Source organism: Equus asinus, chromosome 3 (genome assembly GCF_041296235.1).
Source record: "Equus asinus isolate D_3611 breed Donkey chromosome 3, EquAss-T2T_v2, whole genome shotgun sequence".
In the NCBI taxonomy this organism is placed as follows: domain Eukaryota; kingdom Metazoa; phylum Chordata; class Mammalia; order Perissodactyla; family Equidae; genus Equus; species Equus asinus.
Window position 1 is genome coordinate 37,176,571 of NC_091792.1, and position 19,743 is coordinate 37,196,313.

A 19,743-nucleotide genomic window follows, 5' to 3' on the forward strand; every position below is an offset into this window, starting at 1 on the left:
AAAGAGAAATAACCAAAATGGGCAGAAATTATAAATAGGCAAGTCACAGAAGAAGACACACATATGAAGAGCAGCTAAATGTCACAGATAGAGATATGTAAATTAAAGTAGGTTTAAATCATTTCGCACTCGGCAAATTGATAAGTACGCCTGCCCTGGGAATTCAGGAAAAAAAGAATCTACTCAGACTTTGCTGGCGGAACTTTGAATTGTTATAGCGTTTCTTGAAAATCAGTCTGTAAGTATCAACTGAAATTTAAAATATCTATATCTTTTGAGCCAACAATCTTGTTCTTGGAAATCTATCCCTTAGAAGTAAAAGAACCAGTACAAAAAATTGCTTGCAATGGCCACAAAGTATAAACAAAGTAAATTCTGATCAACCAGGGAGTGACTGAATAAACTGGAATGTATCCTGTTTATATTGCAATATCATGAAGGCATTAAAAAGAGTTAGAGGATTCTCATGATGAATTGCTAAGTGAAAAAATATTTAGAGAAATTCATATATGATTCTAGTCTATAAAATAAAGAATGGGCATAAACATATACTTTCATATGCATATATAAGCAAGAAGGGCATAGAATTTCAAACATTTGTGGCAAGAGCATACATCATTTATATCAGCTAAAAAAGGTTTTTTCACTGTGAAAAAGTTCAAAGAACTATACAAATGTGAAAAAATGGCTCCTTCTCAAATACTTTGCAGCCTTCTTACCTTACACAAATAAAAATCTAATCTACACAAAACGAAAGCTACTTCTCTGTGCAATTAAAAGAGACTAATCCACATTTAATTTATAAATAATTAAATACTATTATAATAGCAAAATGCTGTAACTAGAACTTTAACAATTTGATATTGTTTTTGACAATTGAACACATTTGTAAACATTGGAACCAGAAAATTCCATGAAGACACATTTTTATGGCAATATTTTAAATATACAAATTGTAAATGTGAAGGATTAATATACAGAACAAGAAATCATCACCCTGGAATACTTCTTATTTTTTTGTTGTTTCCCTATACATTTTGCTTATTGCTGAACGTTACATTCCATTTTAAGGAACTCATTTATTACAAAAATTTGCAAATAATCAATTCTATTATTTATTTCTATTACTCTCAGAAAAAGTAATTACACATAAGTTAGGTTGTAGGACATTTACAGATCAGCATGGCAAGGAGAATTCTAGTTATAGGCCAAAGCACTTTCCTCTCTGACTCCTGGAATTATGATCTCAGCAAGAACTAAATTATAATAGTGCTACCAAACTGGGAAGGGAATCACCAGATCAATTTACTATAAAAAGATCATGATTATCACTCCCATCAAGTAGGAAGCACTAAACTAAGCATGATGTTGGCCATATCAACCAAAGCAGGTTTAATAGTTGAGTCCTTTCCCCAGAATAAAAAGGAGAAGGGCATGAAGTGACTAACATTTATGAAGCTGTAGATGTGCTGCTTTATGTATAACATATTTTCCCCTATTGTTACATACTGAATGTTTTTGTCCCTCCCCCTGAAATTCATATGTCGAAGCCATGACCATTAATGTTATGGCATTAGGAAATGGGGCCTTTGGCAGGTAATCAGGTTTAGACGAAGTCCTGAGGGGGTGCTCCTGTGATGGAATTGGTACCCGTACAAGGAGAGAAAGAGACACCAGTACTTCCTCCTCTTGCCAGGTGAGGATAGTGAAGAAATAAATGTGTAGTTTTAATTTCAATGCATTTCTCTTCAGAAACTGTTACAAATAATAATTTCTTGGATGTAAGCTGGTAGCTACCAGTTTTTAAAATTCATTAGATGCAGCACTACGACAACCAAGCTCCACAAAGGAGACGGCATACTAGCTACCATTCTGTTTTATTTTTATTTTAACAATAAGAATAATGCCCCTTTTTAATATTTAAACATTTGCTCTGATTAAACAGTTCATTTCTGCTGACTCACAGCAGACACTGGTCTGGTACTGTTTATTAACTTTCCTATGAGAATATTGTTTATAGCAGGTGTCTGATTAACATAACTGGTCACTGAAGCCTCATTGTTGGACACATAAGAGAGGAGCTTTGCCTGGCAGCAGGGCCAGCTCCTTTATCACCTCATGTATTTGAATCCTAATCAGATTTAATCCCCTCCTAACTTTCCCTTTTTTTGGGTGACTCATACTTGGCAGCCTACGCAAGTGCATCCAAGGTTCACCAGATCCTTGCAGAAAATTATTTTAATATGCCTGAATAGATATGGCCTCAAAATACATTAAAGCTGTTTTCTCCTTAAAACTTTAAAAACAACATACAAACTAAATAAATACAAGAGCAACAAGATGTCCTTCTGGAGGCTGGTAAACAAATGTAATGCTGCTATGAGGCTAGGGGCCAGACCATCCTCAATACTTACAAAGTGACGCATTTGCAAGAGATGCCCCATGCTTGAAATCATATCCCCCAATAAACCAAACAGAATACTAACGAATAAAAAACTACCACCTGGGCAATACTATGGGATCTCCATAGGCTTGCCTGGCAGAGAGTTTTGGAAAGTTCTCAGAGGAATAGAATTTTTCTGAAAAGTAACTTTCCTTTTTGGCCCCAAGACAAGAGAGAAAGCAACTAAGTAGTCCACTTTTCATTATCTCTAAGACTTTATGGGCATACGCTACCATTTTTATTTTTTATACTCCATTAATTTTAAAGTAAAGTTGGGAAGATTTTCCTTTCATGTCTCTTACCTTAGTACTGGAATGTGTCCTTCATTCTGCTGTGGCTGTGACACCATCTCCCTCTTCCTTTTTGTACACAAGGTTCTATTCTATGAACTGAATTCTAGCAGCAAACAAGAAAGTAAGGTCCCTGCCATATTGGAAATCAATAGGCTAGTGGAGGAGAAAGACAATAAACAAATGTATGTGTAATATAATATCAGAAAGTGATAAGTGGGGGCCGGCCCGGTGGCGCAGCGGTTGAGTTCGCACGTTCTGCTTCTCGGCGGCCCGGGGTTCGCTGGTTCGGATCCCGGGTGTAGACATGGCACTGCTTGGCAGCCATGCTGTGGTAGGCGTCCCACGTATAAACTAGAGGAAGATGGGCATGGATGTTAGCTCAGGGCCAGTCTTCCTCAGCAAAAAGAGGAGGACTGGCAGTAGTTAGCTGAGGGCTAATCTTCCTCCAAAAAAAACCAAAAAACAAAAAAAAAGAAAGTGATAAGTGGAATTAAGGAAAATAAATATGAAAGAGATGGAGGAGGACAGAGGGCAGAGGACAGCGGGAGGAGAGGAAACGTCAGCAAAGGTTTTTCTGAGCAAATGATATTTGAGTGGAGATGTGAGTCAAATTCTTGCAAAGTGATCCATGAGAAAAGAAAACTCTAAAGAGAAGAAATGGTAAGTGTAAAAAACTTAAGTGTATTCAAAAAAGTAAAGTCATCAGCCTGACTGGAATAGAGTAAGGAAGACGGAGAAGGGTAGGAGTTGAGGTCAAAAGGTAAGAAATGTATCATTTGTTAGGTTTTGAAGTTTATTCTACGTGTTATAGGAAGGAACTGGAGAATTTTTTAAATTTTATTTTTAAGTATTTCGGACAAAAAAGAAATGAAAAAAAAATGAGCATCTGTGGACCTACCACCTAACTTAAGAAACATTACAGAAGAACTGAATCTTCCTCATTCTCCAACAGCAACAAAAGAAATAAGGTACCTAAAATAAGTCTATAAACAGGTGAATAAGTTGTGGAGATCTGCTATACAACAATGTAAATAATACTGTATTGCGCACTTAAAAATTTGTTAAGAAGGTAGATCTCACGTTGTATTCTTTTCATAATAAAATGAAACTAACAAAAATTTATCAGATCTTTAGGGAGAAAGAAATTTCATTGAAATTAAGAAAATTTCTTTGAAAAATATAAAAGAAAACCGATAAATTATAGATAAGTAGAAAGATTTAATATCAAAAAGAAGTCAATTCTCAGGAGCCAGTGGCATAGTGGTTAAGTTCGCGTGTTCTGCTTCAGCAGCCCAGGGGTTGCAGGTTCAGATCCCAGAGGCAGTACACACTGCTCATCAAGCCATGCTGTGGTGGCGACCCACATACAAAATAGAGGAAGATTTCCACAGATGTTAGCTCAGCAACAATCTTCCTCAAGCAAAAAAAAAAAGGAATATTGGCAATAGATATTAGCTCAGGGCCAATCTTCCTCACACACACAAAAAAGAGAGGAGTCAATTCTCTACAGATTGTCTCAATATTAACTGCATTTTGTATAGAACTGGAAAGACTAACTCTCACATTTATTTAGAAGTGAAAAAGTCCAAGAAGGCCCAAGATGAAAAAAAAGTGGTGGAATTTTCCCTGCCAGGTATAACGACTCCTCATAAAGCTAGACCGATTGGTGGCCCAGGGATATACTGAGATAAAAGAAATAGAATTGAAAATCCAGAAACAGATCCAGATTTAGATGGAAATTTGATATATGGTAGAAGCAGTATTGCAAATCAGTGGTAAAAAATCTCTATTCAATAAACTATGCTGGGATGACTGGTTATTCAAAAGGAAAAAGAAAACAATAATACTTTTTACTCCCACTGCACACTTGCAAAAGACAATGGAAGCCCCTTATGAACTCCTTCTCCATTGTACTCTTATTCCTTCCCTCCCTCCCCAGAAGTGATGGTTCCTCTCTCACCGCACACTGAGATGAACTTGTGTGAGTGATAAAAATATCCCCCTTATCTTTTCCTCTACTTCTTCCACCCCAGACCCATAACCTTATATGGAGCTCAGATTTAGCTGTGCTGGAGAGCTCTCCCCTCATGCAAAAATCTATTTATCTCACCAGGAGCTTCCAGAAGTTTCACCTGAACTAAACTCAGCAGCGCTTCTGTTAGGACGTTAAGATGGAGGGTTTAGTTTCACAGTTGGTTTTTGAGAAGATATTCTGTAATGCTAGATTCTTGCCCTATTCCAATATTAGCCTCTCTTTTCTGTGACTAACTAGGGTTCCTTGACATGCCTAGACTCATATAAAGCTGTTTCCTCCTTGTGGAAAAAAAAAGGCAATCACTATTCTGAATTTGCTATTTTCCCTTACTGCACATCTTTATGCTTTTACTGCATATGTATATATACACATATATATGTACTCAAACAATATAAAATATTATGTTGAATACCTAAAATTTTTACATAAATTATGTGTCCTTTTGAAATTTTTTCTTTACTCATTTTTTTAAAGATTTATCCATGTTGATACACGTAATTCTAGTTCACTACCTGAGTAGTGTTTATTATATATTTCATTGATTCTTTTTATAGGTCTGAAGTACTTCATAATACATCTTAAAAAGGGAAAAAGTATTGGAGGTAGGACGTAGACCATTGCAAATAGATTCAACAGTTTTGAGGAGTTTCTTATAAAGGAGATCAAAGAAATGGAATGGTAACTGGAGAAGGAAGAACCAAAAGATTATGTGGCATCTAGGGAGGGTGTTTGTAAGATGGAAAATTTCACAGCATATTTGTGTGCTAATGGGAAATAGTCCAGGAGAGAAGAAATAAATAATAAAGAAGAGACAGGAAATAATCAGGAGTAAAGAAAGTAAAGATAGAAGTAAAATCCTTGAGTAGGCCAGAAAGAATGGGATACTGTGGTCAACAAGGGATGAACAGGGAAAGTTCATCCATTGAAAGAGGGAAAAAAGTAGGTTCTGAAGGTGTAGGTCCTGGAAGGTTGATAGATTGAGAGGTAGGAAGATAAGATAGTCTTTTCTAATTGTGTTTATTATATCTAATTCATTAGAGATAAGGTCATCATCAGGGATGAGGAAGATGGAGCCATTTAAAGTGTAAGGAGGACCAAGATAATGTGAAATATTAATCTAGGAGAGGAGGAGATTGAACAACTCAAAAAATGGAATAAAATTGCCTGGCAGTTTTAAGCTTCCACTTGACATTTGTGATCAGAAATTTAAAGTGAAATAAATCAGCCTGGTTGTGTTTTTCTCCATCCATGCCATGTTCATCTGCTTGAACTAGACAAAGAGTTAGTTCTATCAGATTCAATCTTTTAGAAAATAAGTCTAAGGAGAGAAACAAAGTTAAAATTTATGCAGGGGTACCATGGAATGAATCTAAATTGAGTAAGGTGGAAGGTAAAAGACCAGAGGGGTTATGAATACCATAAATACAGTAAACTAATGGATTTAATGTCCTCTTGTGGTTGCAGATTTATTGAAGGAGGCGAACTAGAAAGCCAGAAAGAGGAAAAGGCTTGAAAGAGAGATGTTGGAGGCTTGTAGTATTGGTAATGACAAAACCTAGGTAAAACCAAAGAAGTAAGGAGCTATAAAAATATGATCGTTACAAATGAGGACTCAAGAAAATGAGAGCTCAGCCTGTGCAGGAAGCTGTTTTCTGCAAGCATCTCCAGAAGACTGAAGGAATATAAGACAACTGGAAGTAAACAGAAAAAAAGTCCTCAAATTACTATAAATGCTACAGTCCTGCAAATGTTACAGTTAGTGAGCCAGCTAGCATCTGCAGAATAGCCAGGTTAGAATACAGTAGTTGGTGATGGACTTCTTTGTATTTCACTGTAACCAAAAACATCATTTAGAACATAACATCAGGAGAGTTTCTAACAATGACTGGTTCTAGGTATCTACAGAAAACACAAAAAAATGGCATAAGCAAGAGGTTTGCAGTAGTTATATTAGCAATCACTTCATCCCTGAAAAGCAGTACTACTCTTTACTCTGTACAATAATCAGAATTTTTTTTTCCAAGGGCAGATTAAGCAGATTAAGAATGATCTACTAGAAATTAGCTAACTAATAGGGGCCATTAATGCAAGACAGGGGTTCTCATTCTGTTTCTGGCCACAACCTCCCAGCAGTAACTACGTTCACCTGCATGGCCCAGGCACAAGGGCTGCACCTGGGTGCCGTTCCCAGCATGCTAGTGATAGCTCCATCCTTTCTTTCCTCAACAAAGTCTTTAGAATTCCAGTGAGTGAGAGTGATATTATGGGGATTATCTTTTAATCTATTCAAATTTATTTCTTACTGTAAAAATCTGGGTACATTAACTTTCATAGAATCAAATAATTTGGAACTCACTCTACAACTTTTTTAAATAGATGAATATGTTATGACACCTTGGTTAGACCCACTAGTTTGAATGATTGTTTAATCTTATATATAAATCTCAATGCTAGAAAATACGCACAATAAATTGTAGGTGTACATTCAATTTTGTGTCCCCTCTAATTAGTGCTGTGAATTAAATTACACAAAAAAATAAAGAGAAAGAGAAAGTTCTGATATCTGCCGTTATTACAGGAGGTTATTAGTGCTGAGAGGAATTACTAACCATAACACACGTGCTATGTAAATGTGCTTACGTGTATGTACCTGTGTTTACTTCAAATGATGACAAGTACAGATAAGGATGTAGATGAAATTCAAGTTTTCTATATCTAACCCACTAAACAAGTTCAGCTGAAAGGATGTTTGATTCCTCTTCATGCTAAAAAATATATATAAGCATTGATAGACAAAGAATCATTAACAGGAATACTTCCAAAGAATAGAAACCCAACATCTTTATGGTAGGAACATGAGATATTTACATTTAAAATGTCTGGAAAATTATGCCCTAAAAGAAACTACGAACATTTCCTTGCATAATAGGGCAACACAACCCATTAAAAAAACACATCTATGCAACGCTATTACCATGTTAATTTTAACATGGAAACAGTCACAAAATTTTAAATTTTGGAAATTGAAATATCAAAATGAAACTCTCATGGGCTTATCATCACTCTAGAGATAAACTTTAAAGAAACAAGCCTTTAGCACTAACAATTGGCTTCTATGCTGCCAAACTGGCAGCTTACTGCTTGGTTTTATGAATCTGAGTCATAAGCTTTCATTTCAATACAACTTATAATTTATATAAAGCATGATAGATTTCACAGCATGGGAGCATCATGCTTCCTTGTTGAGCAGAGCATAATTTCTTTTAAAAGCTTGATTCAGAAATGCTATAAAATGTTAATTCCTAAAGGTGACTTTAGGAAGTAGGCTTAGGAAGAACTGTAAAATTTATTTGACTGTAAAGGGCTGAAAACCATTTTAAGTCCTTTGGAAGTTTTCACTTCACTGTGGGAATTAACAGGACTCAGAATCAAGTGAAATGCCCAAAAAAACAAAGCGCTTTCATGCTATGCTTATGACGTTAGAATAAGTATACTATATCATAAAATTTTGCATTTCATAAGAATTTCTGATGATATATTTTATACTAATGTTTTTTTCCTTTATCAGCGACTTGCATAGCAAAGTTGTTCTCACCAGGGAGTTTATATTCCTGATATTATAGTAATTTAATCACATAAAACAAAGACTTGCTAGTGGATCTCTGCATGTTAGGAGTACTGGGTGTGTAATCTTAATAAACAATGATCTAACAAAAGGAGCCTAAAGCCTTGCTCTCCAACAGACTTATGAAAGTAATTATACCTTTATTGAAGTTATACCACTCTCAAACCCCTGCTGTTCCTGCTGTTTCTTAAAGATGGTTATTTTCTACTTAAAGAAAACAGACAGGCTTTAAAAGAATAGCTGGTGTTAAGTAATATTACAAAATTTAATCAGATTCTCCATGCAGATTATATAGCAATGGTATAAATATTTCAACTCAAGTAATAAAAGACTCAAAGATTTTCTTTGAAAATACCAGAATGGCTAATTAGAGTAACTTACTAATGGGAGTAACAACTCACATGACTGTAGGAGGACAGGAAAGAGGAGAAAAGGGAAAGTCACTAGCCATGATAATTCCCATGGCATATCCTTAGCATAAGCTTTCACAGGCTTTGCACAGCCATGGCTAGGGTGAAAGAAGGCATTACCAGAGTTAAACAAGGAAGGATGAGACAAAATGTCAAGAACCATCTCTAAACAGTGTTAGGAGGAGAAAGCAGGAGGAAGTGTAGGAGCAGCTCCTTGGATCAGGTAGCTTGAAGCAAGGTGATGGCAGTCAGATCATTCAGGGTTGCTCCTTGCCCCTAGGGTTTGGTCTCTAGTTTATTAAGGGGTATTCAAGTTGTAGGAAAAAGTGTTTAAATAGCTCCTACTAACACAAAACTGATTTATATCCAAAATCTAATCTGCATCATGCATTTGGAAACATCCATTTCTAATAGGCAGATGACAGGTGAATAAGAGTCTCAAAACAAGAAGAATCCTACAGAGAAAAGCAATCACAATAAACTAGATCTCAGTGAATGATCGGGCATCTTTTAGTTAGCAGTTTTGGTAACATCGTGCCCTCTCCAGTTACCCATCGGCAGACGCAAACTTTCCCCCATTCAGTGTTACCACTTACCCTGAAAACTCTAACTTGCTTTGCACATAATCTCTATTTTATGTGTTAAACCCTGTGTCCTTCTTTTATTATCTAGTTAACTCATCTTACAATGTTTGACTTATGTCTTAAACATTCTCTATAACCTTCTCTGATTTCCAAACTTAAGACATAGTTAATATCTGTATCATCTTAGTGCTTGATACATGTGTGAATGTATAAGCACTTACAACGTTGTTTTTATCTAGTTATATGCATGCAATTCCCTCCAGTTATTATGAAGACCCTGAGACCTTTGAAGCACACATTTCACAACACAGAGTAAGTGCTCAAAAGACATTTGTTGAATATATTTGTAACAACAATTTTATCAAAAAAAGACTCTGGGTTGCCATGACCAATGAAGGCATCCATTTAGTATGCTCTAATGCATTTCTTATCACTTTATGACTTATTCCTGAATTTATCAATCAGAGAAGAGAATGTGCTTTGACCTCTCACATGACTGAAAGCATTAGAAAATATCTACAAAATACCAGAAAAAAAGTGCTATCCTGCTACACAGGGGCTATAGACACCACTGACAAAATCTTTATGTTTTTCTAATGCATAGAAAGAATCTGTAGATTCATGGGACCTTAGCAGTAGACTCATCAGAGCAGGGGAGACAAACATCAAACACTTCCAAAGTGATCCAGTGTTATATAACACAAATAATTCAAATCCTGATAAAGAACTTCAGTTCAGGGACTCTTTTCACTAGTGAGGTGGAGGTGATAGTAGAAGGAATATTCTCATTATTTAGTCACTAGAAAGGTGCCAGACTTTCCTAACACTGACCACATGCCTAAATCATCTTTATTACTTTGTTTCTGATATTCTAATTTTGTGCTAAGAATTCTACTCATTTACTTGCTTCCATATTTTTGAGCATTCTGTCCTTTTCTAGTGAACAAATGTAGATCGCCAGGTTATAGGCTCTACTGAACTGGACTATGACAAGAGTATAAAGACCTAAACCAATATCAATATGCCTAAAATGAGGGTTATTATTTTCTCTCCATAAGCAGCCATCATAGGAAGCTAAATTGATTTGAAGATATGGGAAAAAATCTACAACCATTGGCAGTGACAGTGTACATAACACACTTGATAGGAAATAAATAAAGAGAAGCTGCAGCTCTACTAGCCTGAGTTTCAGTCTGAGCTGGGGGAAATCACAGGCCAATCAGAAATTTAATATGCAGATTCTGGAAATGAGAAAGCCACAGAAGGGCTTGATAACCTTTACACATATTCCAAGCTAACAGAGAAACAATAGGAATGAACAGGAAAGAGAAATATGAGGCAGACATAAAAATGAATATTGAATTGCTCCCCAACACACACACAGATACATAGGCAGAGGGCAAAAACCTTAAGGGCTCAAGATGTTTGAATAAATACTATGACCAATCATAGGCTGATAACTAAGTTATACAGATACAGAGATGGTCTTTTGAGAAGTCACTCAAAAAAATTTAAAAAACAATAACTGAACAGAGAAACAAATAGCCAAACACCATAGGGGAAATAGATCAGATTCCACATATTAAGTCCAGCTACTGAATAAATAAGTAAATCCTCGGAATGAAGGAGGTCAGAATCCCTAGTTGAAAAACATGTTATCTAAAATGTCCAGTATTCAACAGTAACAACAACAACAAAACATTCAGACAAACAGGAAAGTGTGACACACATTCAGGGAAAAAAAGCAGTCAATAAAATTCCTGAGTGGACTCAGATGTTAGATTTAGCAGACAAAGACCTCAAAGATGCTATTATAAATATGCTCAAATAATTGAAATAAATTATATTTAAAGAATTAAAGGAAAATATGAAAATTACCCACAAATGGGGATTACCAAGAGAAACAGAATCTATAAAAAGTAACCAAATGGATTCTAGAGTTGAAAAACATAATTAAAAAAATGAAAAATTTGCCAAATGGGCTCAGCAACAGATTTAAGAAGGCAGAAGGGAGAAATGGTGAACTTGAAGATAGATCAATGTATATCACTTTTAAAAACAGAATAAAGATTGAAAAAAAGATACGCATAGCTTCAGAGACCTCTGGGACTATGCTAAGTGTACTAATATAAGTATAATGGGAGTCCTAGAAGGAAAGGAGAGGGAAAAAATGTATGAAAAAAAATTGGATGGAAAATTGACACGTTTTATGAAAAACATTAATCTACAGATCCAAGAATTTCAATGAAACCCAAGTATGATAAACACAAAGTGATCCATGATCCACACTCACTTCTGTTGTTTAAGCCATCCAGTCTGTGGTATTTCATTATGGTAGCCCTAGCAAACTAATACACCAAGAAATACCTATGTTGACAGATGATATTGTAGATTAGGTGGACACTCCACATGCTATGTTACTACATAAATGCCCTCCATTCTTATTTATCCACAATGTCAGAAAAAGAGAATGAAAAGCCAAATTGACTGAAATGACGTTGTGATGGATGGAGGCTAGAAATAAAAATTAACTCCTTATAGAAAAACAGTGAGTTCATGGATTGAGGTTTGTACCAGCAACCACATATACAGTATAATGGCATTTTTATTATATAAAAAGGAAGACAGATTGCCAGATACTTTCCTCGAACGTTAATGATGGCACTAGGAGATCCTTAGAAGACCTGGCTACCTATTCTAGTTGACCTCTAGTCCGTAGCCTCATGTCATCCTGGGACATAAAATTGCCAGTATTTTTCATATCATCTTTTGCTTTTCAAAATGTTTTATAATAAGAATGTGTTAAGTTTATTTTTTAGAAGTTATTTAAAATAAGGCTTTTGTAACATGTTACCTCTGATACTTCTGCATTCTTTTACCATCAGAATTTGCCACTGTCTCACTTTTCTTATATCCTAGAACCCTCTACTATCTTTTTAAATCCTCTTTAATCTCCTTTCTACGTAATTTGAATTTTATTGTTAGAATGCCTCTTTATATGAAAAAAAATTAAGGGAAAATCATTATATGCTTCCCATTTAATATCATAAAGCCATATGTTGAGAAAATGGCAGAAAACTCAGTGCTGTCTGCTTGTGGTGGACAAAGCTGTACCCCAAGGAACAGGAGGCCCAGGATATAGTTACAGTTTGCCACTAACTAGTTAAGGAGCCTGAAATAACTCACATTCTATCTCAGGCCATAGTTTCCTCAGATGCATAGGATATGTCAGGTTAAATAACATACAAGCACTTTCTATGTGTTTGAATTTAAGATTTTCTTTTTTTTGAGGAAGATTAGCCCTGAGCTAACATCTGCTACCAATCCTCCTCTCTTTGCTGAGAAGACTGGCCCTGAGCTAACATCCATGATCATCTTCCTCTACTTTATACGTGGGACACCTGCCACAGCATGGTTTGACAAGCAGTGTGCAGGTGCACACCTGGGATCCGAACCAGCGAACCCTGGGCAACCAAACTAGAACGTAAGAACTTATCTGCTGCGCCACCAGGCCTGCCCCTGATTTTAAGATTTTTGTCTAAGGCTCCACAGTGAAAATGGACTTGTCTTCATTGTTGTTTTCTGTTCATTTTAATTACAGAAAATAAACTTAAAGTTCTATTTACACATTGGAAAAACACTGGAAAAACTTCAAAGTTCAAATTTCCAAATATTGGGCAGATGTGAGAACAGATAACACAGAACAACAACATATTATTTTCCTTACTTTCAGATATACCATTCTACTGTTATTAGTTTCATTCATTGAGATTTAAATAAATATCAAGTAAATGTTTCCATGTTTGCATAGTCTTCAGCTTTTAAGATCAGCCTATGCATGCAGCCTAAAGTTGCTTCATTCTCCCAAAGGAAGATTTTTCAGACAAAAATCATGTTCTCAGTCACAAATTTTTTTGTTACCATAGTGATAAGAATAAAGAATGAAAACAAAAAAAAGCTAAAAATAACTGAACACATACAGACAGTTTTAAGAATGTGACCTACTTGGTGTTTTCACACTGAAGAAGTTAATCAATTAAATTAACTAGAAATGCGTTAGGTGAAATATTCTACTGGTTGGAAAAAAATGCGTAGGTTGCACATCTGGAGCTATTACCCACAATCAAAGAAGTCAATATGAATGAAGATGACTGACAATCTAAAATGCATAAAATCATCTTCTCTTAAAAATGGAATATATGCCAGAAGCAAAGAGAAAATCATTAATTTAGCTCAATTTCCCATAAATCTTCTCTTTTCTTTCCATTATTTAGAATATTTCCATTTTATATGAAAGCTTTTTATGCACCAAAAGAATTTTTTAACCGGATGGAGCAACATAGCTGAACATATATTTAAAATTATGTTAGAATGGCTCCTTTCTATAAAGTAAAGCTTCCCTATTTTAGGTATTATAATAAAAACAATATATTTTTAAACTAAGTTTTCCTTGGAAAATTCTAGTTTTAATAAGGAATTTAACAGACTCAATCATTTACAGAAAACCTACTATATTGCAAAGCATTAAACTAGTCTGTGAAAGATCAATAAAAGGCAGTACTTGCTGTCAAGAATGTTTTAATCATTCATCTAATTATATTTTCATAATACTGACTTTTAAAGTGTCTCCACATAGTAAAACGGAAAGACCATTGAACTTGACTTGAAGAGACCAGGGGAAAGTTCCAGCTCTACTAATAAGCTTAGAAAAATCTCTTTCTAAACTCAGTTCTCTCATCTGTGAAATGAGCATATAACCTCCTTTAGCACACAGGTCATTATGATAATCAAAAGAGATGCTATCAGTGGAAACCAATGGATGACATTCAGTAAATAACCTCTATAAAAATGAGACATTATAGAATTAGGTTCAACATTTTCAAAATAAAAAACAATTATGACAACTTATATTCATGATTAAGTATACTTAAGAATTATTTAAGAATAATAGCAAACATTTATTGAGCACTTATAATGGGACACATATTTTATATGAATTATTTCATTTAAACCTCACAACAGTTTAGTGACTTAGGTAGTATTATCATCCTTTTATAGTTGAGAAAAATAAGGCATAGCAGAGATAAATAAATTGTCCAAAGACATACAGCTGGTAAGTGGTGGAGCCAGGAATTAAACCCAGGCAAGCTAATTCCAGAGTCATGCTCTAAATCTAAGCCTTTATTAGATACTCCAAAATAATGAGTAGAGGAAAATATCTCCATAAACTGTTAATTTTAAAAAATCCTTACATTTTAAATTACTAATGCTAATCATTATAAGTTTCTAAAATGCCTAATTGATTCTGTTTTGCTGTATTTACTTTTTTCATTTTATTATTTATTATAAAGAAAAATGGAAAGACTTCAAATGTGCAACAGTAAATACTTTATAAAACATCCATGTGACAGATTATTAGTCACAAATAATGTTGTAAAACATATTTATAGTTTGGAACCTTATGAATACTGTTAAGCAAAAAAGCAGATTTTTCAAACGTAAAAAATAATCTCAATTTTCATAAAAGTAATGTCATATGTACAGGAAAAAACTGGAAAGATAGACATGAAATGTTAACAATTGCTATTTCTTAGCAATTTTATAAATTTCTATATTACCAAATTTTCTATACTAAATATTCAATGTTTCTGTCATCAGGAAAAATTATTTAAACAAACAAACAACTTAGTCATGACCACTGAAGCATAAAATGATTTGGATGCTTCTGCCATTCTGTGAACATATACTTATCTAGAGTCTAGAAACTGCCCTAGGTATAGGACTACAGCAGTGGCAAAGCAAAGCCCATAGGTAAAGAATTAGGTAAATTTATGCTAAGAACTAATGAAGGAAGAGAACTTCACACCTATAATGAAGCTTCAACCTTGTCACTCTGACTTTAATCATCTTCCTATTGGCATCCTCTATTAAAAAAGGTCCTCAAATGTTTGGTTTTGTTTGTTTACATTCTGTTCTCAATTAAATTGTGGATACATCATCTGTCATCTCTAAACACGGCAGCAAACCATAGCGTTAGTCTGGACATAGAAAGAAATCTTGAGAATAACCTTAAGGAGTTAAGGAAAATTCATTGAGATTTCCCACACCTTGGTGACAATTTTCACCCTTCTTTAGAGAAGGGAGTAATGTTGCTCCATTTAAATAATGAAATACTGTCATACAATACTGTCCTTTCATTTATTTACTGTTTAGAAAAGAAATGATTTTATAACTGTAAAATTCTCTTATATTGAAATAGTTTACAATGTTTAAACCTATAAACTTGGCTGTGTTCTTTAGTACCAAATCTAACTGGCTAGAGGAAAGCTTTGCAGCATCAGTATTTAAAAGATAGTAGTTTAAAAATACTCAGATGTAATTTACATTGTATCAAAAAACATCTTAAAATCATAAAAGCTAAAATCACCTTCTCCACTCCTATAAAAAAAGCTTTATTGTATTAACTTCTTTTAACCTGTCCTTTAAATCTCTTCTTTCATATATATTAAAATCAGATTTAAAAAATTTGAGGAAAAGTATTTATAAGATGTTTAATAAAAGTAAAAAAGGAAAGAACAAGGGAGGAAAATAGGGAGGAAGAAATGAAGGAAGGGGAAAAGAAAAGAAGAGGAAAAGAAGAAAAGAAATGGGAACTCCTCACCTCTGTGGACGAGGCCCCAGACATCATCAACTTGCTGCTGGGTTGGAAAGTGACCACAGTCATTGAAGTATTGAAGGAGTTCACTTCTGTCTAATACTTGCCAGTCTTCTCTCTTAGCAAACATTGTTTCATAGTCTAAAAGGAAAAAAGGATAAAAGAAAATACTTTATGAATAATACATCAAAGGCGGGGCTGGCCCCGTGGCCGAGTGGTTAAGTCTGTGCGCTCCGCTGCAGGCGGCCCAGTGTTTCGTTGGTTCAAATCCTGGGCACGGACATGGCACTGCTCATCAAACCACGCTGAGGCAGCGTCCCACATGCCACAACTAGAAGGACCCACAACAAAGAATATACAACTATGTACTGGGGGGCTTTGCGGAGAAAAAAGAAAAAATAAAATCTTAAAAAAAAATAATAATAATAATAATAATAATACATCAAAGGCAAACTACCTAAAGGTTTCATCCGGACTTGAAGAAACTTTAACTCCAGTTTAATTTTTAGGCCTCTGGGATTGGGGTAGCACTATGTTACTCACCGGGGAGGGTTAGAAGGAAGTGGGCATGCTTCTCTCTCTCCCATTGCACAGTAGTCAAAGAGAACACTGGCATCCTCTGGCCCGGTTTACATGACAATTGTTAGTGGACCACATACACATCAATGCTCAAACCACATCATAAGACATAACTTTAATGTCAGAACTTCTGGGGGCCTGACTTCTACTGACCCATTTCAATATTCGTTTTTCATTAGTTCTCATAATTTTTTCATCTCTTTGGGCTTCTATCTGCATTTTAACTGTCTGAATTGGTGATTCCCCTTTGGACTGCTTATTCTACATCTGATTTTGCCCCTAATTGAAATGATGCTTACTTTTTGCTAACTGACTTCATGTATTCTTACTTCCAAGTTTAAGGTACTTTGCCACTCCTGGCTCAAGATTACCATGGAAAACCACTCAGCTGGGCCATCCTTCACCTATCTGCCATACTTGGCATTAACAGGGGTTAGGGAACATCCAAGAGCATTGATGCATACATTTTGTAAGTGTAGCTCTCCAAAAAAATTTTATTTTTTCTGTTCAAAAAGGTGTTAGAGTCTCCAATCCAAACTATGATGAATTAGCCTCAGGAAGCTGATTGTCAGTCAGCATTTACAGGGTGATAGGGTCTGCCTCAGGACAGGTTTAGCTCTGAAAATTAGGCTCCCAATGACAAAGAGCACCAGAGTGGTTTCTAAGAGAACTGAATCCATCAACCTGGCACTCAACCATATGGACGTCAACTTTCCATTCATTCATTCAGTTGAGGTGGTCATGAAACATCAACAAATTTAAGAAATATTTAGTGATTGCCTAACTACCAGTAGCTATTCCAGACCCTGAAATATAGCAGTAAAATAAACATAAGTTTATATTTAGTATACCTAAGATATTTTCTCTCACTTCAAATACACAAACCAGAGAAGTTGATGTTGGCAGCTCCTTCCATATCGGCTTGTCCCTGATATTTCTGTGCATGCTGACCTGATTTTAAATTGCCAGCATCCGCATTTCATTGCCTAAGGGCTCCCTCTGGCTGCAGGACTCCACTCTGCCCACCTATACAGCAAGCCAGAGGTGCCAGGGAATTAAGGTCCCCATTGGAGTGGCCCTCAGCCACTAACTGGAGGGAGTTGATGGATAAAGACCCAGCACGTGAGGCAAGTTGGCTACACTGTCCCCTAGAGGAATTAAGCTCCAGTTGACCCCATGGTAACCTGCTTGATAATGCACTCTTTTTTGACTTCCATCCCTTCCCTGCCTCACTTCCCCATTCCGCTGACAATATTTCCTGGGATCAACTCTCAAGTAAGTTAGTTGTACTTGAATTCTTGTCTCAGGGTCTAATTCTGGTGAAACTCAAACCAACACACAAAGAATGTCACTTTTTACTTTTGTGTTTAAGTAAATATATTTCTCCTTGAAAAAGTATATATATCTTTATTAGTTTTTCCTTGAATTAATCAGTTTGAGATGTTTCAAACCAGATCAGACTGATGCACATATTAACATTGTGGCTTTGTAACTATATTAATAGATAATAATGCCCTTAACTTGTATAACATGCCCTAAAAGCAAACGTTCAGCAACACACTAGCAGAATTAATATTCTGGGCAGGTATAATTAGGGTCTATATAAAACTTAAATCATGAAAATTAATGAAATTTTCTGGTTATTAAAAGATGTTTAAAACCATGCACAGATATCTGCCAAATATCACCCAACTAGCAATCAACATACGGAAAGAATGGAGAATTTTCTGAGGAATGTGAAGACAAATTAGATCTTGCAAATTCTATGGACTATAGAGTTACTTTAACCTTCAATGCAAATGAATGCCTTGATTGGTAACGCTTTTAATCATTCCTTTAGCTGACACTCTTCTACTGTTCAGATCGTATGCTGGACAGAGCACCATTCACCCTAAGTGGATTTTTTATGTCCTTGCCTCATTCAGACTTTTCTCAACAAAACCACCAGAGTGATGTGTTCAAATATGTCACATCATAGCTTCTCAGTTCACAATCTCCATAGGCTTCCCAACTCTCTCAGGGTAAAATCTAATGGTCTATAAAGCCTGATACAACCTGTGCTAGCTGCTCCCTCTCCCATTTCATTTTGCTCTGCTCTTGCTCACAAACTCCTTTCCAATAACATTAGTCTCCTGGCTTCCCCTAACACTAACAGCCTTCAACTTTCAGCCTTTGTGCTTGTTGCTCCCTCTGTCTAGAACATTCTTCCTCCATGTATCCACCTGGCTCACCCCTCACTTTCTTTAAGACTTTAATTCAAAGTGCTTCCCAGATGGAAACAACCAGAGTCCAGGCTGGAAAACAAAACCACATTAGTTTTTTTTCACACTGAGAGGATATTTTAAGATACAAAAATAGTGAAATCTCACAACAGGAAGCACTCACAACTAGAATATACAACTATGTACTGCGGGGCTTTGGGAAGAAGAACAAAAAAAGAAAAAAAGATTCTTAACACTTTTGTGGATAGTAATTTTATATTTCATAATCTAGTATGAATGTACAGATATTATAACATTTATCAAAGTATGTATGGGGCCTTACTGTTATTGCACTGACCACCTTTTCTTTTTCACTCACTCAAGATTGACAACAGATATTAGCTCAGGTGCCAATCTTTAAAAAAAATAAAAGGGGGAATCTGCAGTTACAAATCAAGTAGAAATCATGGAAAGAAAGCAAAACTAAGAAAAACAAACAAGATTCTGTACGGTTATAAAATGAATTTAGTGACAGTTTTGGGGATGAAGGTAAGACTGAGTAAAATAGTGAGAGCATCTTGGAAAGAATATGTGATTTACAAGTCAGAAGCTAAAAAATAAAGTGAGTGAAAAAGAAAAGGTGGTTGGTGCAGTAACAGTAAGGTCCCATACATCCTTTGATAAATATTATAATATCTGTACATTCATGCTAGATTATGGAATATAAAATTACTATCTAGAAAAGTGTTAAGAATACCTAATTATTAACTATAGTTGATAATACTGTATTGCATATTTGAAAGTTGCTGAAAGTAGACCTTAGAAGTTCTCATCACAAGAAATAAATTTTGTAACTATGTCTGGTGAGGGATGTTAACTAGACTTATTGTGATCATTTCACAATATACACAAATATCA

General features: G+C 35.3%; 1 protein-coding gene across 1 annotated transcript in view; it reads right to left on the minus strand.

Moving 5' to 3' along the window:
- IQCM (IQ motif containing M) overlaps window positions 1–19,743 on the minus strand; it is a 421,264-nt gene that overhangs the window by 154,824 nt on the left and 246,697 nt on the right. The window contains exon 11 of the mRNA XM_070504871.1: window positions 16,052–16,186. Within this exon, the coding sequence (XP_070360972.1) occupies window positions 16,052–16,186 (135 nt within the window). The remainder of the gene's footprint in view (window positions 1–16,051; window positions 16,187–19,743) is intronic.